At 51.4% G+C, this 24,478-nt stretch overlaps 1 protein-coding gene across 10 annotated transcripts in view; it reads right to left on the reverse strand.

Moving 5' to 3' along the window:
* Positions 1-24,478, reverse strand: part of CNOT1 (CCR4-NOT transcription complex subunit 1) — a 1,579,387-nt gene that overhangs the window by 29,793 nt on the left and 1,525,116 nt on the right. For all 10 annotated transcript variants that reach the window (XM_085638198.1, XM_085638193.1, XM_085638201.1 and 7 more), the window contains 2 exons: positions 18,125-18,257; positions 17,703-17,837 (listed from right to left, as the gene is read on the reverse strand). In XM_085638198.1, the coding sequence (XP_085494324.1) occupies positions 17,703-17,837; positions 18,125-18,257 (268 nt within the window). The remainder of the gene's footprint in view (positions 1-17,702; positions 17,838-18,124; positions 18,258-24,478) is intronic.

Consider the following 24,478-nt stretch of genomic DNA (forward strand, 5'->3'; position numbering starts at 1 on the left):
GACGTCTGGCATGTTGTAGTCGTCCCATGGGTCTGGGGAGCCTGTAGGAGTGGGGTCCCCTGTGGGCTGGTTCTCTGGCCCGTCCCCCTGTGTCGTCGTAGACGTAGTCATCATCATCAGGAGAGGGTGTGGGAGAATGATGAGGTGGGGGGAGGCGGAGGAGGGGGTGAAGGCAGTCTCAAAGGGGAGGTAGCAAAGTCTCTCCTCTTTGGAGGTGGAGCTGGGGCAGGTTTTTCCAGCGGTCTGTTTTTGATGCGGAGCATCAAATGTCCAGGTTTAGGGTCCTTCACAAGTGTTTTTTATAGTGGATTGGGCCGAAATAGTTCATCTGTGGGGTGGGGGGGTGGGGGGGGTGGGGGGGTGCGGGTCGATCCTTCGGTGCCGAAGGTGTGGGAGCCGTAGGTTTCTTAGGTGTGGACTCTGCATCGGTTCGTTGTTTTGAACCGTGGGGCTTCAAAATATCTGTTTGTTTCCTTGGTTCCGAGATGACTTTCGGCTTCGAGGTGTGGGTTTCGAGGGCCTTTGGTTTTTTGCTGGGCTCTGGGGATGGTGTCAGTACAGAGGAGCTAGTGCCAGTCTTAGGCGTCGAGTGCTTCGGTGTGGAGCTCGGCGCAGAGGAGGAGGAGGCAGTCTTCTTTTTCGGTGCTGGTGCCGATGAGTGCTTCTTGGAACCGACGGCAGACTGGCTCGAGCCCGAGCCACCGGAAGGCTTGATGGGCTTCTTAACCGGGCCCGAAAGCGAGGTATGGGAAGCAGTGTCTTTGGTCGAGCCTAGGCCCGAGGACGAAGGCATGACCAAAGCCTTTTTCAATATCATCGAGGGTGGGGGTCGATGTTGCTACTCTCGCCCCTCTGTGCCGGAGTGATGTCCTCGACATCGGAGTCGTCAGCTTCGGAGGCGCTGACGAGGCCCTCTTCGGTGCGCTGCTCTTCCGGAACATAGACGCCTTCTCCGAAGATGTCGTCGGGGATCGAAGTCGACGAGTGAGCCATTGTTCTCCTCGCTAGTCGGTCCCGAATAGTCTTCTTCGAACGGAAGGATTTGCAAGCCGGACAGTCTCTTGCCTCGTGTTCTGGGGCGAGGCAGAGGTTGCACACCTCATGTAGATCAGTGTGGGAAACTTCGACCCACATCGAGGAAACTTTTTGAATGGCATCCTTTCCATCAGCCAGGACAGGAGGCCAGGTAGGCCCGAAGGCCTTCGTCGACAACTGGAATCGAAGACTTCGAATGAGGAGTCGTGTTGAGATTGCGATCAAAACAATACCGCGGAAAGGATTTCGCGCCGAACAGAAGAACTGAAACGGTTCAGAACCGGAGCACGCAGAACACATCCGAGCCCAATGGCAGAAAAAAACAATCCGAGGATGGAGCCGAAGCCATATGATCCAAAGGAGGAGTCACATACCTTGTGACTTCCAAAGACTTTCCAAGAGGAAAAACAACTGCAAACATCCAGGCCCAACACCAGATGGCGATCTATGCACAGTGGGTAATCTGCAGCTCATATGCCTTGAAGAAAACAAGTTACTTACCTGTAACTGTAGTTCTCCAGTATTGGAGCTTTCATAGATTCACATGCCTGAATCATTCCCAGTCGTCGAAACGGGAGTCTCCGGTACATAAAAAAGCATTGCTTAGTAGTATACCAAACTGAAAAGGCCTAGGCCCATTTTCCTTTGCAACCCATAACCTTCGTTATGTAAAAAAGGACTAAACTTGTCTCTGAACCAATCAGAAACTCTCACCCTCTAGAACCCTCCTGAGAGAACCTTCTGCTCCTCAGATTTTCGTGCACTTGTGCCATAACGTTCTGCGTGCTAAATCCGAGGTGAGCCTCTCAGGGGATGAGGGTGGGTTGCATGTGAATCTATGAAAGCTCCAATACTGGAGAACTACAGTTACAGGTAAGTAACTTGTTTTCTTACTCCAGTATTGGAGCTTTCATAGATTCACATGCCTGAATCAGAATAGCGAGCAGTAGATAAATGAACATTTTTTATTACCCATATCCTGAAACAAGGAAACGTATATAGTGTGATAAAAACGGTATTTCTAAACCAAAATACACACATCAAAAATACTTTGCAAAATTGCATCAAATACAATAAACAACAATAAAATGTGCAAATGTAAACAAAAAAGGAAGGAGGGATGCTAAAGAAGGCTCACCGTTACTGGATAAGGTTCCTCAGCACCGCTTCTCCCACCACCACATCTCTTCCTGTGGCCGTATCCAAGCAGTAATGCCTGGTGAAGGTGTGCGTACTCGTCCAGGTCACTGCCCTGCAGATATCCTGGATCGGCACACCCGCAAATAAAGCAGTAGAGGTGGACACTGTTCTTGTCGAATGAGCACGGACTTGTGCATTCAGAGGTCGCCCAGCTGCCTGATGACAATACTCTATCGCACTAGAAATACATCTGGCAATTCCCCTTTTTGACAAACCCTTCCTGGGTGCGCTGAAGGCAACAAAAAGTTGTGAAGACTTGCGGAAAGGCTTAGTTTTTTGCAAATAGAACTTTAGACAGCGTTGGACATCCAGCGAGTGGAGAGCCCTTTCCGCCGCTGTTTTTGGTTGAGGAAAAAATCATTTGAGAATTAATGGCTCATTTAAATGAAAATCAGTTGGTACCTTTGGAATGAATTTTGGATTAGTCCCGAGTATCATTCTGTCCTCTTTGAATTGTAAGAAAGGCTCCTGGACCGTGAGCCTGAATTTCCCCCACTCTCCTGGCTGAAGTGAGTGCAATGAGAAGCGCAACTTTCCACGATAGGAATTTCAGATCTGCCCTGTGTATTAGCGCAAAGGGCTGTTTCATTAACTGGGAAAGAACAATGTTCAATTGCCAGAGAGGTGGTGGAGGTTTTATTGGCGGGAAAACCCGGAACAATCCCTTCATAAATTGTTTGATGACTCTAGCGGACCACAAAGATGGACCAGAGGCAGTCCTTCTGTACGTGATATTGCGGCTAGGTGTACCTTTATCGATGCATGAGCCAAACCGGACTTTGCCAAAAGCAAGATGTATGGAACAATCTCGTGAGCTGCCGAGTGCAGAGGATGAATGTTAGATCTTCTGCACCATAAACAGAATCGCTTCCACTTCATCCAGTATGTTTTGTTTGTACTATCCGCCCTGGCTCTAGATAGAATGTCCCTGCACTCTGTTGGGATGTTGAAATTTGCAGTATTCAGGAGCCAGGCTGCTAAGTGCAGTGATTTTGGATCCGGATGAAGTACTCCCCCCCCCCCCCCCCCCCCCCCTGGAACATCGTCAGAAGTGACTGTATCGGCTGGAGGCAAATCGGGCGTTCCTCCGACAGTAGTAGAAGCTCCGCGAACCAATGCTGCCTGGGCCACCATGGAGCTATCAGGATTATCCTGCATTGCTCTTTTTTGATCTTCATAAGAACCCGCGGCAGGAGGGGAATTGGAGGAAAGGCGTAGGCAAAGATGCCTGACCCTGCCATCAAAAACACATTCCCCCAAGATCCCCGTTGGGGAAGCCAGCTTGCGAAGAACTGGCATTTCTTGTTCTCCCTTGTCGTGAAGAGGTCTACTGTCGGCCTTCCCCATTTTTGGAAGATGTTGTTTAAACTCCCTTGGTCGATCTCCTATTCGTGACAGACAGACTTCAGCCTGCTGAGAGTATCCGCCTTGGTGTTCTGATCCCCTGGAAGATGTTCCGCTGTAATGGATATTCTGTGTTGTAGAGCCCACTCCCATATCAACTGGGCTTCTCGAGACAGGGAGAGTGATCTTGTTCCTCTGTTTGTTCAAATAGTGCATCGCTGTTGTGTTGTCTGTTCTTATTAACACGGCTGCACCTTGAATCCTTGGTAGGAACGCCAACAATGCTAAGCGGACGGCCCTGAGCTCCAAGAGGTTGATCTGCAATTGCTGCTCGTTCAATTTCCAGCGACCGCTGACTTGCAGGTCCTGAAGGAACGCTCCCCAGTCTTACAAGGACGCATCTGTCGTAACCACTAATGGGGCTGGTTGAGTCAGGAAAGAAAGGCCCTGCGACATGTTCTGTTTCCGGGTCCACCATGTTGCCACGTGGATCATGGTCGGCGTTACCCTGAGTAAATCGATGGATCCTGTCGCTTGATGCCATTGAAGATCTAGCTGCACTTGCAACGGACGCATCCTTAGCCTGCAGAAAGGTACGAGGGGAATGCAAGATGACATAGTTCCCAGCAATGACTTGTACTTGCGAACTGAAAAAGACATTCTTTTTTATAAAAGCCTGGGATAGAGATCTTATTCTCAGCTGTCTTTCTTTGGAGGGGAACGCTTTGTTTACCTCTGTATCTAGAATTGCTCCCAAGAAGGTGATATTTCTTGTCGGCTGAAGAGTTGACTTCTCTTCGTTTAAAGTCAGACCCCATCTGGCAAACAGTTCCACGTAAGACCTTGTTGACGACCGGGCCGACGCTGCTGATGGTGCTTTGACTAACTAGTCGTCGAGGTAAGGAAATACTTGGTGTTTCTGCTTCCTTAGAACCGCTGCCACTGGAGCCAGGCATTTCGTAAAAATTCTCGGGGCTGACTTCAGGCCAAAAGGCAGTACCCTGAATTGATAGTGTTCTCCGGCCACCATGAAACGAAGGTACTGCCTGTGGCAAGGATAGATTGGGATATGAAAGTACGCATCCCGTAGGTCCAATTTGGTCATATGATCTCCTGGGTTTAATAGCAGCAGAATATCTTGGAGGGAAATCATTCTGAAGGATTGTTCCTTGAGGTAAGTATTTAGGGATCTGAGGTCCAAAATAGGGCGCCATTGGAGAAAAATTCTCTTGACTAGGAAAAACCGGGAATAAAATCCCCTTCCTCTCTGAGAATTCGGTACCGGTTCTATTGCTCCCTTTCGGAGCATTGTCCGAATTTGACGCGTCTGATGCACATTTTTGACCTCTTGGTGGTGTACAAGTGGGGGGGACGGGTTTGCAGAAGCTCTAGAGTATGTCCGAATTGTATTATGTTGAGGACCCACTGGTCCGTAGTTATTTGCTGCCAATCTTGAAGATAAGAAATTCTTCCACCCAGGGGAACATGTGACATAAGAGGAATAGGTGTAGCCAGAGTTAGAAAGTTGTCATTGTCGCCGGGTGTTGCCTTTCCCCGGACGACCTCCTCGACCTCTAGGAGTAGATTTCGTGTAACCGGTTTGTCGCTGCTAATACGGTTGACGGTATGGCTGAGATGAGGTGGAGTAAGAAGTATACCGGCCTTGTTGGTAACCCCCTCTATAGGAGGATTGGCCACTACCTCTTGAGCCTCGAAAAGGAACTTTCCTATAGTGCAATGTTGCCAGAGATTGTTTCTGTATCTTTTTTGATACTCTGCAAGGCCTCGTCAATGTGCTTCCCGAACAAATCTTCTCCATTGAAGGGAAGGTCCAAGATCTAATTCTGGACTTCGGGCCTAAAAGCTGTCACTCTTAGCCATCTTTGTCGGCGCAAAACAGCCGCTCCACCCAAAGATCTGAAGGCCGTGGTCGCAATGTCCATTGCGCAATCTATGACTTCAGCCGAAGTCCTTTCACCTTCTTGGAGGATTTTCCTGGCTTCCTGTCTGTCAGCCTCAGGAATGCTGTGTATGTAAGGCGATAGGTTGCACCACATTTGCCTATCATACCTGCCACCATTCGCAGCCTTAACTAGAAGGGCAGACATGGACGAAAATCTCTTCCCCACATTGTCCAAGCGCCTACCCTCTCTGTCGGGAGGCGTTGAGATTGGAGCGGACGGATTCCTCGATTTTTGCTGAGCAGCTTGAGTTATAACTGAGTCCGGCTTGGGGTGGCCTAGTAGACAAGCAGGAGCATCCAAGGGCGCTTTATATTTCTTGTCCAGCCTGGCGAGTACTGGAGTAACCGTTGCCGGCGTCTCCATGACCTTGAGACCTTCTTCCCATAGATGACTAACAATCGGGAGAGATCGAACTGTCTTGCGAAAAGGCTCCTTGAAATCCTACAAGAAGCACTGTTTTGTCCGATGACATGTTGAGCGCAAATCTCTGTGCAGCTCTCGCCACAAGATTATGGAACCCCCCGATGTCCTCCGGAGGAGAGTCGACAGGCCTCGGTGAAGGAGATGAAGGGGACGGAATGAGAATCATCCCATTCTTTACTAGGGTCCGTTATCTCCCCCTCTTCCTGCTCCTCATCGTCAGAGATGTCTGGAGCCGGTTGTGGTAATGGTGATATAGGCAAAGACACTGGTACCTCTTGTCTTCGCACCGGCGTACATGGAACAGAGTGTGAAGTAGTCACTGGTATCCTTTGGGAAGGAGGTAAAGGATGCCTCCTTTTATAGTCATCCAACATAAACTGCAAATCCGTCAGCAGTGAAGATGGAACGCTCACCATTTCTTCCTGATAGTGTTGCTGGGGACGGTCTTGAAATCTCCCATAATCATCCTCCCAGTCATCTTCCTGACATTTAACATGTAATTGCGAGGGGCTACTGGCGTAGCCAAAAGGACCATCATTATCCTCCTCCTGCTAGTCTTCTTCCTCTAACAAGTGGGATGGAACCAGAGGTGTTACCTTGCTTGAAGATGTAATATCTGGGGTAATCCTGCTTTTCCTGGTAAAACCCCGTTTTTCTGGGGTTTTTTCTCTCGACGAGATTGACGTCGATATCGCTGACGAAACAGTCGTCGCCGCTGCTGCCGTCACTGTTGATCCTGTTGTCGACGATCCCGTCGACGTAGTAGTCGATGTCGCTGTCGTCGACACTGCCGTCGACGACACCATCGTTGACGAGGATATAGGTTTAATAGTGATCTTTACCTCACTTTTCTTCGTCGACGATCCCGTCGACGACATAGATTTTCCTAATTTCTCTTCAGGAGATGTAGAGGCTGGCTTTTGAAGTGAATGTTTAATTTTAAGGGGTGATTTTGAAGGCTCTGAACTAGTCTTTTTTTAATGTTTTACCCCTGAAGCATGACACTTGCTCTCCTTTTCTATAGTTTGAGGAGATTTTGAGGGACTGCGCTCTGAAGACCCAGTCGTGATCTTTTTAAGAGCCTTCTCAGGTCTTTCCCCTGAGGTATGAGCCTGAGGAGATCTACTTCTTTTTTTAGATCTCCTTGAAGTTGTTGATGCCTCATCACTGTCACTAGACACGACGTCCTTCCTGGTCTTAAGTTTTTGGAGCCAAATTAACAGTCTACCTTCACGATCCCTCAGTGTTTTATTAGAAAAGGTACGGCATACCTTACATTCCTTCGCCTGATGGTGTGGGTAAAGGCAGTTTATGCAATCTTTATGAGGGTCGTCTGTATTTAACTGTAGGAAAGTAGGGTCTGCTTCCTAAGGTCACCCCCACTTTTTGCTTTTGCTTCACTGGTTTTCGACTTGGATGTGGCTGTGGGCCTGCTAATCAGACCCACAGCCCAGCTGTTCTCTCTCTAAATTCACACTATGTACTTTAGGTACATAACCCAATTGGTAAGGATCACCCTATAGGGCCCTGTACAGTGTAGCTTAGGTACCCAGGGCATGGGTGTACCCTAGGCCTACCAGGGGCTGCAGCATGTATTATGCCACCCCTGGCTGGCCTCCCATCATGACAACTGGCTGATCACTCAGCTGGGGCAAGGTCGTGTAATCACCCCTTGCTTAGGTATAGTATCCCTATACCTACCTTATGTATAGACACATGGGTAACCTTTCAGCCACTCCTATGGCAGGCCTTAACAATCCTGAAGGCAGAGTGCTTGGTAACAAGTGAGATGGTGCTCTAGCATGAGCTGAGCCTGTCTGCAGCTTTCGGAACCATGTCCTTATAGCTGTTCTATGATATCGCCTACCATATACTCTTAAAGTACCTTATAATCCTCGCGATTATGGTAACTATGGTTTGGCTTTATCAAAACATGTCGTGTAAGGTGTCTAACACTTTGGAATACTACCCCCACACCATTTCTGGCAATGAGGATAGTATTCCCCTCTTCTAGAGGGAGAAGACATGTTAAAAACCTACTTAAAGTTAACCAGAACCCCAGCATCACAAAATGGATGCTGCTGCCACAGACAAGTCTGACCTCCTGCTGCTGGGAGTCCTTCCAGCGAGGGAGGCTTGGAAAATAGGTTTCCTGCCTTGGGAGGTGCTAGCACCACCCTAGACAGGGCTTAGTGTATTGGGGCAGGGAGGGATGAAAGAAACGAGACACTGCCTAGGGCACACAAGGTGTCCCATGCATAGTCCGGTTCAAACTGGCGCTGGGGCACTGCAGCCCCAGTACTGGCGCGAAACTGGACAAAGGGAAGGGGGTGTTACCACCCCCCTCCCTGGTCCCACCTGTGAGAAGTTGGCCTGATATATGAGGTCACTAATTCTAGTGTACACCTTGTATCAGTCCAAACAACCCTAATGGTGATTGGTTGTAAAGTCAACCTTATAGACCAGCTTTCCTACTGGTATCATGGACAAGAGCAGTCTTAAGCTAAACTCTGAATGGCATGTGAAGCCAGCTGTTATACCATTTGTAACCCCTTGAATACCAAATGAAAGGACACCACAACAGATATATATATAAAATAAAGTGTATTTATTCTAGTCAAACCCTCAGCACTCTTTATGAGATTAGAGGTAAGTACAACACAGTCTTATTTATGCATACATTAAGTCACACAGGTAAGTAATACAGTTAGGCCCTAGGGGCCACGCAAACCATATACTAAGTAAGTGGTATAAGGACCACTGTCACGGAAATAGGAAAGGCCTAGGGAATCGCTGGGGCTACACTATACTACCCAAGGTTAGGAAGTGGGAGGCCCACGGGATTCAGGTGCAGAGTGGAAACACTCACGCGTAATGCGTATAATCGATAGAAATAGTACAGTTTAGAATTAATAAGATTTAGGACACTTTTGGAGTAGCTAGGAAGTCGAGACTTGAAAACTAGACACTAGGATAGTCAATACCCTGATGAGCACCGGAGTACCCAAGTTACCTAGCCCACGGGCTGCGGGTGCATAGGTGTGAACTTGCGTCGGGTTTCGTCGTAGACTCCTATGGATGCGTGAAGGAAAGATGCTGACAGGCAGTCAGTGAAGAGTGTCCGGTGGATCCCAAGGCCGGGATCAAGAAGGAAGGATACCTGCAAGCAGAAGGGACAGAGTCTGGGTCACTAGCCAGTGACCATGTGGAACCAGGCGATGTCGGGAGATTGCAGGTGAAGCTTGTCGCAGCAGCCACGGGTACCAGGAGACGTCGAGGACGACCAGGACCAGGAGGAGAGCTGTCCCACGAAGGCTCGTGCTGTCGGCGGCGTCAAAGTCGAACTAGGACTCACCAAGCGGAACCCACGAAGAATGGAGGACTTGCTTCTGGTGCAGACCCGGAAGGTCTGGGGTGCTTCTCTTTTGCAGAGGAGCAGGAGCCAGTCTGGAGGAGCCAAACCAGCAGTGGAAAATTGAAGGTGTGTCGTCGCAAAGGTTACTAGCCAACGGGCAAGCAACCGGACAGACGCGGCAAGCAGGAAAATGCAGAAGGGCCCCACGCAGGACTCGTGGAGTGTGGGGGGCTGATCTTATGTGCAGATTGGTGCTTGGGGTTGGGGCTTCTCAATCCCCGGTGCACAACTTCGAGGGTGCCTCAGAAGCTGCACTGGAAGATACTCGCCACTTTTCCCAGGTAGCCGGTCCCACGTCTCTCGTCGCCTCCACGGATCTCAGCTCGGCTGTGGATGTGGATCAGGGTCGGAGAAGTCTGGAAGTCAAGGCTCTGGTCGGGCTCTGCAGTCGGTCCCTCGTAGAACTTCAGCAAAGCAAAGGGTAAGTCTCTTGATGGTGCCTGTTCGCACAGGGTGACCACTCCTTGGCCACAAGGGAGATTCTTCAGTCTTCTTCTTTCGTCGAATGTCGAAGGTCCAGAGTTTCTGTTCAAGTTGCAGGTTCAGGATAATCTAATCTCCTGGGGCCCAGCTACCACACTTATACTAATCTGGGGGGCTGGGTTGCCTGCTAGGTCACGCCTTATGGGTGGGACCTGGGAGGGGGGTGGTTACACCCCCTCCCCTTTGTCCAGTTTCGCGCCAGGACTGGGGCTGGAGTGCCCCAGCACCGGTTTGAACTGGACTATGCATGGGACACCTTGTGTGCCCCAGGCAGTGTCTCGTTTCTTTCATCCCTCCCTGCCCCAATACACTAAGGCCTGTCTGGGGTGGTGCTCGCACATCCCAAGGCAGGAAACCTATTGTCCAAGCCTCCCGTGCCGGGATCACTCCCAGCAGCAGCAGGTCAGACTTGTGTCGTGGCAGCAGCATCCATTTTGTGATGCTGGAGCTCTGGTTAACTTTATTCGGGTAAGTAGGTTTCAACATGTCTTCTCCCTCTAGAAGGGAGGGATAATATTCTCATCACCAGAAATGGGATAAGGGTATTATTCCAAAGTGTTAGACACCTTACACGACATGTTTTGATACAGCCAAACCATAGTTACCATAACCGTTTAAGATTATAAGGGACTTTAAGAGTATATGGTAGGCTATAGAACAAGTTACTTACCTTCGGTAACGATGTATCTGTAAGAAACATTAGTTAGTTAGATTCCTCACCTTAGAATATCCCCAGGCGTCAGACTGGATCCGGAAGATTTTTCGTCAGCAATACCCCTTGAGCGTCGCTAGGCGTCGTCTGCGGCTCCGCGTCCGTCGTCGGCGTCGTGCGCCGAATGACGTCGTCGGAGTACTTTGACGCCGCCCTCGCGCACTGACGTCAGTTCTTGTACATAGCTTTCCGCGCCAGGAACGCAGAGCCATGCAAAGACCGACACTGGTGCCAAAAATAAAATCTAGGGGCCTGAAAAGGATAACCTTAACCCTAGATGTCAGTTCGCAGAACGGGGAGGATGGGTGGGTCGGTGAGGAATCTAACTAACTAATGTTTCTTACAGATACATCGTTACCGAAGGTAAGTAACTTCTTCATCTGAAAGAAACACGTTGGTTAGATTCCTCACCTTAGAGTAGATACCCAAGCAATACCATCCCCGGTGGTGGGTCTGCGAACCAAGATCACACCAGAAAGTCCTGGAGGACAGAACGGCCAAAGAAGCCATCCCTCCGGACTTGGCTGTCAAGGCAATAATGCCTGGCAAACGTGTGTAGCGAAGCCCACGTCGCCGCCTGACAGATGTCCTGCAAAGGGACACCCCGTCCCAAAGCAGTAGTAGCCGCTGTGGCCCGAGTAGAATGGGCGCGCAGCCCAACAGGAGGGTCCTTTTTTGCCAAGGAATAACAAATTTTGATGCACAAAACGACCCACCGAGAGATGGTCCGTTTGTGCACAGCTTTCCCCTTCTTAGCACCCACGTATCCAACGAAAAGTTGGTCGTCCACCTGGAACGGCTTTGTGCGGTCCAGATAAAAGGAGAGCGCACGTTTTGGGTCCAGACGGTGTAGCCTCTCTTCCTCTTTGGAAGGATGCGGAAAGAAGGTGGGCAAGGTGACAGACTGCCCAAGATGAAATGGAGTCACCACTTTCGGAAGAAAGGAGGGACGAGGCCGAAGGACAACCTTGTCCGGATGAACAGAGAGAAAAGGAGGTTTTGAAGATAAAGCCTGGAGCTCACTCACCTGTCTAGCCGAGGTGATGGCTACCAGAAAAGCAGTCTTAAGCGTCAGCAGACGAAGAGGACAATTATGAAGAGGCTCAAAGGGAGCGCACATTAGAAATGTGAGAACAAGATTCAAGTCCCACTGAGGTATTACAAAAGGGACAGGAGGGAACGTGTGAGTAATGCCCTTTAGAAAGCGTGTAACAACAGGGGACTTGAAAAGAGAAGGCTGATCAGGAAGCCGCAAGAAGGCAGAGATGGCAGCAAGATAACCTTTCAGGGTGCCCAGGGCAGAGCCCTGCCGGGCCAAAGAAAGAAGAAACAGTAGAACCTCAGAAAGAGGGGCGGAAAGGGGATCCACAGCCTTTGCTGTGCACCATGCCACAAATTTGTTCCACCGGCAGGCGTATACCGTCTTTGTGGAGGGACGCCTGGCTGCCAGAATGATATCACAGACTTCAGGAGGCAAGTCAAATGGCATCAACTGCCGCCGCTCAATCTCCACGCATGGAGGTGGCGGCTGGACAGGTTCGGGTGAAGGACCGTCCCCTGCTGCTGCGACAGAAGATCCTCCCGAAGGGGCAGACGTATGGGAGGATCGGTCACCATACTGAGTAGCTCGAGATACCAGTACCTTCGTGCCCAATCAGGAGCCACCAAGATGACTTGGGCCCGGTCGCGCCTGATCTTCAGCACTCTGGGCAGAAGTGGTATAGGCGGAAAGGCATACAACAGACCGCAACTCCACTCGTGACGAAAAGCGTCGCCGAGCGAGTGCCGCCTTGGAAATTCCAACGCGCAGAACTGCTGACATTGCGCGTTCTCTTCGGTGGCGAATAGATCTAACCAAGGCTCTCCCCACTGCTGAAAGAGACCTTGCGCCACTTCGGAGTTCAGACGCCATTCGTGATCCATCATGCACCGGCGGCTGAGTTCGTCTGCTCTGGCGTTCAGAGAGCCCGCCAGATGTTGAACCACTAGGGTGACGCCCTGGTGTTCCAGCCACGTCCAGAGGCGCAGAGCCTCCTGACAAAGGGTCCACGACCCCACCCCGCCCTGTTTGTTGCAATACCACATGGCGGTTGTGTTGTCCGTGAACACCTGCACGACACTTCCCCTGACAGAGGGAAGGAAGGCTTTCAGTGCAAGCCGGATCGCTCTCAACTCCAACAGGTTGATGTGGAGACGAGACTCCGCCGGAGACCAGAGGCCTCTGATCTCCGCCTCTCCCATATGGCCACCCCATCCCAGGAGGGACGCATCCGTCACTACGACATGCTCCGGTTGGGGAAGGGAGAGGCTCCTGCCCATGACCCAATCGCGGTCCGTGAGCCACCACTGCAACTGCTGTGCAGTGCCCTCCGAGATCAAGACATGGTCGGACAGGTTGCCGTGATGCTGGGCCCACTAAAACTTTAGGTCCCACTGCAGAGCCCGCATGCGCCGTCTGGCGTGATGCACTAGTAGGATGCAGGAGGCCATCAGCCCCAGAAGCCGCAACACTAGCCTGACCGAAACCCAGGATAGAGGCCGAAAGATGGGAATCAGGGCCTGAATATCCCGGACCCGCTGTTCCGGTGGATAGACCCGGAACTGCGCCGAATCGAGAACCGCTCCGATGAAGAGGAGCTTCAGAGAGGGACTCAGGTGTGACTTCGGCACGTTGATGGAAAACCCCAGCAAATGCAGGAGATCCGCCGTAGTCTGGAGGTGGGAGACGACTGCCTGGGGCGAGCCCGCCTTCAACAACCAGTCGGCGAGATAGGGGAAGACTGGAACCCCTGATCTGCGCAGATGAGCTGCGACCACCGCCATCACTTTCGTGAACACCCGAGGGGCACTGGTGAGGCCGAAGGGGAGCACGGTAAACTGAAAGTGCTCTTGGTCCACCGTGAACCGCAGGCAACGCCGGTGGGCCGGCAGGACGGGGATGTGGAAATATGCGTCCTGCAAGTCCAACGCTACCATCCAGTCTCCAGGGTCTAGGGCAGCTAGAACCTGAGCCAAAGTTAACATCTTGAACCTTTCCTTCCGGAGGAAGGCATTGACGTCCCGGAGGTCCAAGATAGGGCGTAGGCCCCCTTTGCGGGAACCAGAAAGTAGTGGGAATAACAACCACGACCTACTTCTGGGCTCGGAACGCGCTCTACGGCCCCCTTGGCCAAGAGGGCCGAAACTTCCTCGTGGAGAAGATTCAAATGATCCCCCGAGATACGGTGGTGCTGCGGTGGCATGGCTGGAGGGGTCGTCTTGAAGGGGAGGGAGTAGCCCCTTCGGACAATTTGCAGCACCCACCTGTCCGATGTGATGGACCGCCAGTGGAGCAGGTGATGGCGAACTCTGCCGCCCACTGGCGTGGAATGGGCCTGAAAGCTCGGACTAGGAAGGCTTTGAGGCGGATGCTGCCGGGGTGGATGTGGGCTGACCTCGTCGTCCTCCAGAACCGCCTCGGCGGAAACCACGTCCGCGCGCAGGTGGATTCTGCGGCTGGTGGCTAGGCGTACGTGAGGAGGCACCCCTTCCTTGGCCACGAAAGGGGCGAAAAGCGTAAGTTTGCGACCGCGGGGCCGAGAGGCCCAAGGACTTGACCGTAGCCCGGGAGTCCTTAAAGCGATTCAGCGCACTGTCCGCTTTCTCACCAAAAAGGCGAGTGCCATCAAAGGGCATGTCCATGAGAGTGCTCTGGACATCACCCGAAAAGGACGTGGACCGCTGCCAGGCGTGACGTCTAAGCGCCACCGTGGTAGAAATCGCCCTACCCAGCGAGTCCGTAGTGTCAAGCCCACAGCAGATAGCATGCCGTGCTGCATCCCTCCCATCGGCCAGAGCCTGGGTAAGTAGTGTCTGGACCTCCGGACACAGGGGCAGCACGTCCTCCACCGTATCCCACAGAGAGTGGGAATAACGGTCCAAGAGACAGGCGGTGTTCAAGGACCGCAGGCCCAAACTAAGGGAGGAGAACAGCTTTTTGCCAAACTGTTCCAGTCTCTTGGAATCCCGGTCCGGCGGAGCGGTCGGGAAGGAGGATTGGGTGGTAGAAGCCTGGATAACCAGGCTCTCGGGAGTGGGGTGTTGGGACAGAAAACTGGGGTCGCCCGGAGCAGGGCGGTGGCGCCTGGCGACGTTCCTGTCCACAGGAGGAACTGTGGAGGGCTTGGACCAGGTGCCCTGCAGAACGTCAATGAGGGCCTCATTGAATTGTAGCAGAGGCTCAGTGGAGCTTGCTGCAGACTGAAGCACCTCAGTGAGGACGTTAGTCCTCACAGCCACGGCAGGTAGCTCGAGCCCAAGGGCTGCGGCCGCCTTGCGCAGCACCACAGAGAAAGCAGCACCCTCCTCCGAAGCCACAGTCGGAGGAGAGATGAATCCAGTGTCTGGAGAGGTATCCAGATCACTGGCCTCCCCCAGTTCATCTGCCCAGTCCTGTGACAGCTGAGCCTGAACGGCCATAGGATCCTCGGATCCCTCCCAGTTGTCCCCATCATCCGATTCCTGGTATGCAGGAGGAAGGATCGGAGCCGGGCGATAGACAAAATGCGTCTCTAGCGGCGTCGGGCGGCGCCGCATCGGCGTCGGGACCGGACAGGGGCTGAACCGGGGATCGACGTCGACCGGAGTCGGCGTCGGGGGTGGTTCCGGTGTCGACGCCAGCGGAGCAGGCGTGACGAGGTCGACCGGCGTAGACGGGGGCCCAGGCTCGGGCCCCTCGGGGACCTGCGGCGCCGGGGCCGGAGCTGCCGGCACGCAAGGTCGCCCAGTCAAGTCCGCGGGGCACGAAGGCGCGCCAGCGGGCGTCGACGGCGGGGCCAGGCTCCTCATGGCCGAGAGGAAGGCACTGACCTCCGTCGGCGTCACGTCAATCCCAGGGACCGGCGGGTATGGGGATTTGCGCAGCGCCTGCGGCTCCATCAGAGCCGCGGGGGTGGAACCACCCTGACCCTCGGCCGAGTCGCGCAACCGGCGAGGGGAGTCCGAAGAGCGGTGTCACCTCTTGGACTTCTTTGATCGCTTCGACTTACCCGAAGACTTCGAGCCAGACGAGCGAGACGATGTAGAGTGCGGCTCCGCGACCGATCCTTGGACCTCCTCCTGGACCGGGATCGAGAGGGGCGCAGAGCTGAGTGGCGAAGCTCGAGAAGCTTGCGGGACAGCTCCCGCCTAGCTTTCGAGGTCAGGGCCATACAATCTGAGCACGACTCCGCATCGTGGTCGAGGCCCAAGCAGTACAGGCACCGGCGGTGATGATCGGTCACCGACATCAGTCGGTGATAGTCATCGCAGGCCTTGAAACCAGGCATCCTACAGGCACCAGAGTCGAGAAGTGACCAAAAAGAGTCGAAAAAGTTAGTCAAAAATTGACTAAAGGGGTAGCTCTCCCGGATCGGCGCTTACTGGCGCGGAAAAAAGAAGAACAGACGTCAGCGCGCGAGGGCGGCGTCTAAGTACTCCGACAACGTCATTCCGGCGCACGACGCCAACGACGGACGCGGAGCCGCAGACGACGCCTAGCGACGCGCAAGGGGTATTGCTACAAAAATCTTCCTGATCCAGTCTGACGCCTGGGTATATTCTAAGGTGAGGAATCTAACTAACGTGTTTCTTTCAGATACCTATTGTCCAAGCCTCCCTCGCTGGAAGGACTCCCTGCAGCAGGATTCAGACTTGTGTCCGTGGCAGCAGCATCCATTTTGTGATGCTGGGGCTCTGGTTAACTTTAACCAGGTAGTAGGTCTTCCAACATGTCTTCTCCCTCTAGAAGGGGGGAATACTTTCCTCATCGCCAGAAATGGGGGTAGTATTCCAAAGTGTTAGACACCTTACACGACATGTTTTGATAAAGCCAAACCATAGTTACCATAACCGCGAGGATTATAAGGCACTTTAAGAGTATATGGTAGGCGATATCATAGAACAGCTATAAGGACATGGTTCCGAAAGCTGCAGACAGGCTCAGATCATGCTAGAGCACCATCTCACATGTTACCAAGCACTCTGCCTTCAGGATTGTTAAGGCCTGCCATAGGAGTGACTGAAAGGTTACCCATGTGTCAATATATAAGGTAGGTATAGGGATACTATACCTAAGCAAGGGGTGATTACACGACCTTGCCCCAGCTGAGTGATCAGCCAGTTGTGTCATGATGAGAGGCCAGCCAGGGGTGGCATAATACATGCTGTAGGCCTAGGGTACACCCATGCCCTGGGTACCTAAGGTACACTGTGCAGGGCCCTATAAGGTGATCCTTACCAATTGGGTTATGTACCTAATGTACATAGAATGAATTTAGACAGTGAACAGCTGGGCTGTGGGTCTGATTAGCAGGCCCACAGCCACATCTAAGTCGAAAACCACTGAAGCAAAAGCAAAAAGTGGGGGTGACCATAGGAAGCAGACCCTACTCTCCTACACAGAGGGGCACAGATAAGGCAGAAGGGAGCACAGTGAATTGAAAATGATCGTGGCCTACCGTGACTCGTAGGTAACAAAGAAGCCGTTGGACATGCACATTGCCTCGAGGAGGTGGAGTCTCGATGTAACACCAGCTGTAAAAAGACTTCCTCAAGAAAAACAACTTGTAAAGTCTGAAACAAACACTAGATGGCAGGAGTGTGCATAGCATGTGTATCTGCAGTCAACAGTTGCTACAAATTTACAGATCTGTTCAAGTTGACCTCTTGCAACCGTTTTATTACAATTGCTCAGCTCAACAAGATCTTGGAAGTGGGTGCTACCATCTTTCCAGAATTGAACAGCGAATTGACCACGTTCAGATACGTTGGCAACTGCAATGATGAAAGTTATGCAAGAAGGTGGGTAGGTTTGGTGCTTCCAAACAACCGGCAAGCAAGACATCACCACTCACTGCACTTCCTCACTCAGTACCAGCGAAGAGTGAGACCTATGTAGGGTACCCATATACCAGTATGGTCAATACTGAAAAGGAACATGAAATAAGTTCCCATTTGTTGAGTAACCCTTTTACAACTTGGCATGGATACTAAGGAAACATTACAATATTTAAGGTTCATATTTTAAATTCCAATAAAATGGTTATGCATTATCAAGTTTCCTCTTAAGGTGAGCAGGGTATTTCAACTAAAAATATGTGGTACTTACTTTTCGATTTCTGGGGCACAGTGGACAAATTCGTGATTCCAAAATTTAAAAGCTGGATTTTTAATCAACTCAATGAAAGTGATTAGAAGACCCCAAGGATGCGGACGGTTTACTATTAATCGTTCCAGTAGAACCCTAAAAATTGAGAAATAAAAAAGCAGTTTTAAATAGTATGACATGCAAAAACTCATTGACAGAACAAGTGAACTATCCATCACCCAAGAGAATGTTCATTACCAGACCAAACCCCTTCAGCTGTGCAGCAAATTCTACCAAACAGAGCAATATGCCCTAATAATCACAAAAACATCTGCAAAGAGACTAATTTGCAAACACACGTTCAAAACTGCTGTGTCCAATACCTTCCCCATTTTTATATCAAGCCCCCCCCAGACCCGTCCACAGAATAACAAAATCCTTACCTAGTAATCTGCTCCTGGATAGCTTCTGTGTTTGCCTCTGCAAAAAGGTACAGCATGGTACAGCTGAAGTAGTGCGTGTGACTATTGGGATACCGTAGTTGATTGGCAATAGCATTCAAGAACAAATAGCGACCTACAACCAATGAATAACAAATTGGCATGTTTACAGCTCAGTGGTGACAAAATCAAGGCAACTAAACTTTAAATAAAGTTCGGACAGCTAATTAAATAAAATCATGCTCTCCGACTACTAGGTAACACATGCAAAAATGTCATTCAATAACGTGTTACTTAAATTCAGTAATGCCCTTTTCTCATGGATACTGTAGGAAGCTGGCTTTGTAGAAGAAGTTACTTACATTCGGTAATGTATTATCTGGTAGAGACAGTCTAGCCGCTGTTTGCTGAACTTTTGAATTCTCCCCAGGCGTCAGACTGGAACCAGAAAATTTCCCGCAGTTCCTCTGCTTGCCGGGGGATGGCGCCTTACGACTCCGTGATGACATTGACTCCAGTTGTAACATCAGTGGAGTCATACAAGTCACCCCCGAGACAGACATCATTTTCGTCTGCGAAATCTTCCGCACAAAAAGGAGGCACTATAAAAACTGGCTGTGGAAACAATGTGCCAAAAAAGATCACTATATCTTTAAAAAAAAAATGAAAATGGAAACAAACCGTCTACTACCCAGACAAGGCTCATAAGGAAGGATGTAATGGTGAGATGAAGCAATATGAAATGAAGGCATGGCAATACAAAGTCAAGATTTAAAAAGTAAGACCAAATGGTCCATTGAATCACACAATTACGCGAACAGTAATCACTGGTATATAAAACCAGTACTGAAAAGGGTACACCCTCATTTGTAGAGCGAGACGGATGGGCAGGGTGTTAAGGAATCTGCGGCTAGACTGTCTCGATCAGCTATGTTACCGAAGGTAACTTGTTCATCTGATAGACATCTAGCGCAGATTTCTCAACTTTTCAATTAAATACCATAGCTATACCCACCTGGAGGAGGGTCTGCAAACTAATCCTACAAAAGCTCTCAAAGAGAACCAGCTGGTCGAAATTCACCACAGACCAGGCATATGTAGGAATTAAATGAAAAAGAGCATGTGTCTCTATAAAAAAGAAACCTTGGCAATGACCACAGAATGTAAATAAGAAACAACACCACAGGTACAGAAAGACCAAAGCCTCAAGGGAAAAGGATAATACCCTGTCAGAAGACATCTGACAACAGTCAGACAACAGTATTCAAACTCGAAAGGGTCAAAGGCAAAGCGAGTACCCCATAACCTGCATCTTCTACATCAATAAAGAAGAATGTGAATGAAATCTGTCCTGGTAACTCCAGAATAAAAGGGCTTCCAAAAACGATTCCCACTAAAATAAAGATGAATAACCCAATCCTTCCAAGGACGGGAAGATCAATCCAAGTATCCAGACAGATGAAAGACATAGTGCATCCCTAAAATAAAGAATACATATATCTATATATACATACATGTACGATGAAAATGGAGAGCCCTGAAAAAGCCGTTGAATGTCGATGGCGCGGAAAAAGGGAACTGACGTCAGCACGCCGACGAGGTCCTTTTGTGGCTCCGATGAAGTCATACGGTCCTGCGTTTTTGTGACGTCCTCGTCGACGTGGGAGAGCTAGGAAAGAATTTTCCCGTGGAACACTGGCGCAGGGGGTATTCAAAAGATGAGGAATCCACAGGCAGAAGTATCCATGATAGATTCCTTACCTTAGAATATCCCCAGGCGTCAGACTGGATCCGGAAAGTTTGTCAGCAGTACCCCTGCGCGTCGGTAGGTGTCGTTGTGCGGCTCTGCGTACATCGCGGACGTCGTATGAGCTACTTAGACGCGCTCACGCACACTGACATCAGTTCTGTACACAACTTTTCCGCGCCAGGAGCGCAGAGCCATGCCAGAGACAGATACTGGTGCAATAGAACTAGGGCCCTAAAAGGGATGACCTGAACCCTAGAGAACAGTTCGCAGAACAGGGAGGATGGGCGGGCGGTAAGCAATCTATCACTAACTAATGTCTCTTACAGATAGAACGTTACATAAGTAAGTAACTTGGGCATCTGAAAGAGACACATTAGTGATGAGATTCCTTACCTTAGAATACATACCCAAGCAATACCAACCCCGGTGATGGGTCTGCGAGGTGAGATTACACCAGAAAGTCACAGAGAACTAAAGGGCCAAAGAAGCCGTCTCTCCGGACCGGACTGTCAAGGCAATAGTGCTTAGTGAAAGTATGCAACGAGGCCCAAGTGGCTGCCTGACAGATATCTTGCAGGGGGACACTGCGTCCTAAAGCTGTAGTAGCTGCAGTCACCCTGGTAGAATGGGCCCGCAGTCCAACCGGAGGCTCCTTTTTAGCCAGAGAGTAACAGGTTTTAATGCACAGACAACCCATCGGGAGATAGTTCGCTTGTGCACAGCCCGGCCTTTCTTGGCACCCACGTAGCCAACAAAGAGCTGGTCACCCACCCAGAACTGTTGTGTGCGGTTGAGATAGAACGAAAGTACAAGCTACCTCCAGTAACGATGTATCTGTTAGAGACGATTCTAGCCGCAGATTCCTTAACGTAGAATTATCCCCAGGCGTGAGACTGGACCCGGAAAACTTTCTCGCCTCAGCATCTCTGCACGCCGGGTGGCGGCACCACGCGACTCCGCCCTGCAGGCGTGACATCAGCGAGGTCACATAAGCCCCACCCTGGCGCGCTGACGTCAGTTTGCTTCGGAGAACTTTTCCGCGCCACAACGCGGAGTCATCACAACAAAACCAAGGTACCAGAAGGCTATAGCAGCGAAGCCATAGCAGGGAAAGAGCAGAGCACCACTTTGAGGAATAACTGTGCAAGCCAAGGCGAAAGCACCAGTTGGCACTAAAGTACCAGAAGGCAATAGCAGCGAAGCCATAGCAGGGAAAGAGAGAGAGAGGCTGCAACCACAAACCACACAGTGAAGGGCCACAAGCTCAGAACAGAGGAGCAACAGCAATCCACCACCAGACTACACTGTCAAGGAGGGCCATATCCCCTGAAAGGAGCAGGAGGCCAAAGGACAGGCAAAAGAATCCCTTATGTATAAGACCGCAAGGGAATCAGAAACTCCAATCAAACAGAGGGGAAAAAAGAGCAAAAGGAGGCCCCTACACTGGAGAGAAACCAGCTGGAGGGAAGCAAAGGCACGCAGAAACCAACCATCCCTGTATCAAAAGAAAAAAGGGGGATGGAACAATCAAGCATAACCGGACTGCCTGACTGGAAGAAAGCGAAGAGGACACCCATAGAAGACAAGCCACCCAGAGGGAGGAGAGTGCAGAAAACCAAGCTGAGGGTCCTCGCAGAACAGGGAGGAAGGGCGGCTCGTGAAGGAATCTGCGGCTAGAATTGTCTCTACTAGATACATTGTTACCGGAGGTAAGTAACTTGTACATCCGATAAAGACTACTAGCCGCAGATTCCTTAACGTAGAATAGATACCCTAGCCATACCCAGAAGGGAGGAGGGCCTGCGAGAGAGCCCCCCCAGCAGGAGAGACACAGGGCCCCAACAGGGGACATGTCACAGGAACAAGAAGGGAAGGCCAGGAGATCCCAAGCCCAACTAAGGGAGAACCGCCCAACACCCCGCAGGTGCAGACAGCGCCCGAAGGGCTCAAGGAACAAAAGAACCACCTCGAACCCTAGGGAGAAGAGGTAGAACCGGAGGCAGGGCCCGCCGTAAGAAGCACACACAGTGATAGGAAACAGCCAAACACACCTCGGCCACAAGCAGTGGACAGGGCAGGAACGGCCCCCACCGCCAATAGCGCTGGCGTAAGAAGAAAGGCACAGGTGCACAAACCCCCAGCGGAAGCAGAGGCACAAGGGAACACATCAAAGGCTACGACGGTGGACCAGAACAAGCAGGCATGCGCAGCCAGCAGCAGGCAACACCATGGGCGCCATCGAAAGGGAGGTCAACCAGACGCTCCCTAACATTCTCAGGGAAAACACTATCCCTCAGCCAAGCATGGCGACGGAGGGCCACTGAAGAAGCCATAGTGTGACTAAGAGCCTCAGAGACATCTAGAGCCAAGCGAAGAATAAACGTGGCCAGCTCCCGGCCATCCAACACATGGTGCCACAGATCAGCGCAGGCACCCTCCTGAGAAGCACAAGACAGAAGGGACTCTGCGGAATCCCACAAGCTGGAAGTGGCTCTCGTCAACACACAGAGTGTTGAGCACCCGCAAGGCAGCACTGGAGGAGGTGAAGATGTTGCGCCCACATGAATCTAACCACCAGGCCTCCCGTGACGGAGGAGCCAACACCGATGCCAAGGAGGGAAAGACAGTCTGCAGAAGAGGGCCCCTGGTAGAAGGGTGGAAGGAAAGGCAGACACGATCATGCGGAGCAGGACGTTGGCGGTGCAGGAGCGGCTGGGGCACCGGGTAACCTGTGGCAGGCAGCCCCCAGGCCCCCAAGAGAGAATTATGGAGTGAAGCTTTGAAGGGAAGAAGCAGCTCCCGTCCACCAGAGCCCTGATGGAGAACCTCAAGCAAATGATCCGCGGGGAAATGGGCAGCCAGGTCGCCCATGCGCAAAATCCTTGCGGCCATGGAGACAGCACTCGCCTCCATAGGGCAACGCAGTGGGGAGAGCAACTCCTCCGTGGGCGACAGCTGTAAGCTAAGCCGGCCGTCCCCCAACCCAACCGGAGGAAGAAAGTGCCAAGCTCGGAATGGGGGAAGGTAGACAGACTAGTGGGGAACCCGAGTCGCCTCTAGGGAAGACTGTTGGCGCGGCGAAGAGCCCTCCTTGAAAGACGCCGGGGAAAAAGCCACGACGCGGCGTCCTGTCTCCGGGGACTCGGAGACAAAAAGTCGCCGAACCTCTGGAGAATAGGGGGCCTCCGAAGACTAATCGTCGACCTGACGCCAGCACGGCACTTGGAGTCCGCCACTGGCACCAGCACGGTGTTGACCGGCGCCGAAGGGGACACAGGGACTACCTCCTGTAGGAGAGTAGGGTCTGCTTTCTATGTTCACCCCCACTTTTTGCTTTTGCCTTACTGGTTTTCGACTTAGATGTGGCTGTGGGCCTGCTAATCAGACCCACAGCCCTGCTGTTCTCTCTCTAAATTAATACTATGTACTTTAGGTGCATAACCCATTTGGATAGGATCACCTTATTGGCCCGTGTACAGTGTACCTTAGGTACCCAGGGCATAGGTGTACCCTAGGCCTACCAGGGGCTGCAGCATGTATTATGCCACCCCTGGCCTGGCCTTCCATTATGACACAACTGGCTGATCACTCAGCTGGGGCAAGGTCGTGTAATCACCCCTTGCTTAGGTGTAGTATTCCTATACCTATCTTATATATAGACACATGTGTACCTATCAGCCACTCCTATGGCAGGCCTTAACAATCCTGGAGGCAGAGTGCTTGGTAACATGTGAGATGGTGCTCTAGCATGAGCTGAGCCTGTCTGCAGCTTTCGGAACCATGTCCTTATAGCTGTTTTAGGATATAGCGTACCATATACTCTTATAATCTTACACGGTTATGGTAACTATGGTTTGGCTTTATCAAAACATGTCGTGTAAAGTGTCTAACACTTTGGAATACTACCCCCATTTCTGGCGATGAGGAAAGTATTCCCCCCTTCTAGAGGGAGAAGACATGTTGAAACCTACAAAATGGATGCTGCTGCCACGACACAAGTCTGACCTCCTGCTGCTGGGAGTGATCCCGGCACGGGAGGCTTGGACAATAGGTTTCCTGCCTTGGGAGGTGCGAGCACCACCCCAGACAGGCCTTAGTGTATTGGGGCAGGGAGGGATGAATGAAACGAGACACTGCCTGGGGCACACAAGGTGTCCCATGCATAGTCCAGTTCAAACCGGTGCTGGGGCACACCAGCCCCAGTACTGGCGCGAAACTGGACAAAGGGAAGGGGGTGTAACCACCCCCCTCCCAGGTCCCACCCATAAGGCGTGACCTAGCAGGCAACCCAGCCCCCCAGATTAGTATAAGAGTGGTAGCTGGGCCCCAGGAGATTAGATTATCCTGAACCTGCAACTTGAACAGAAACTCTGGACCTTCGACGAAAGAAGAAGACTGAAGAATCTCCCTTGTGGCCAAGGAGTGGCTACCCTGTGCAAACAGGCACCATCAAGAGACTTACCCTTTGCTTTGCGGAAGTTCTACGAGGGACTGACTGCAGAGCCCGACCAGAGCCTTGACTTCCAGACTTCTCCGACCCTGATCCACATCCACAGCCGAGCTGAGATCCGTGAAGGCGACGAGAGACGTGGGACCGGCTACCTGGG

Source organism: Triturus cristatus, chromosome 12 (assembly GCF_964204655.1).
Source record: "Triturus cristatus chromosome 12, aTriCri1.1, whole genome shotgun sequence".
NCBI classification, from domain to species: Eukaryota; Metazoa; Chordata; class Amphibia; order Caudata; family Salamandridae; genus Triturus; species Triturus cristatus.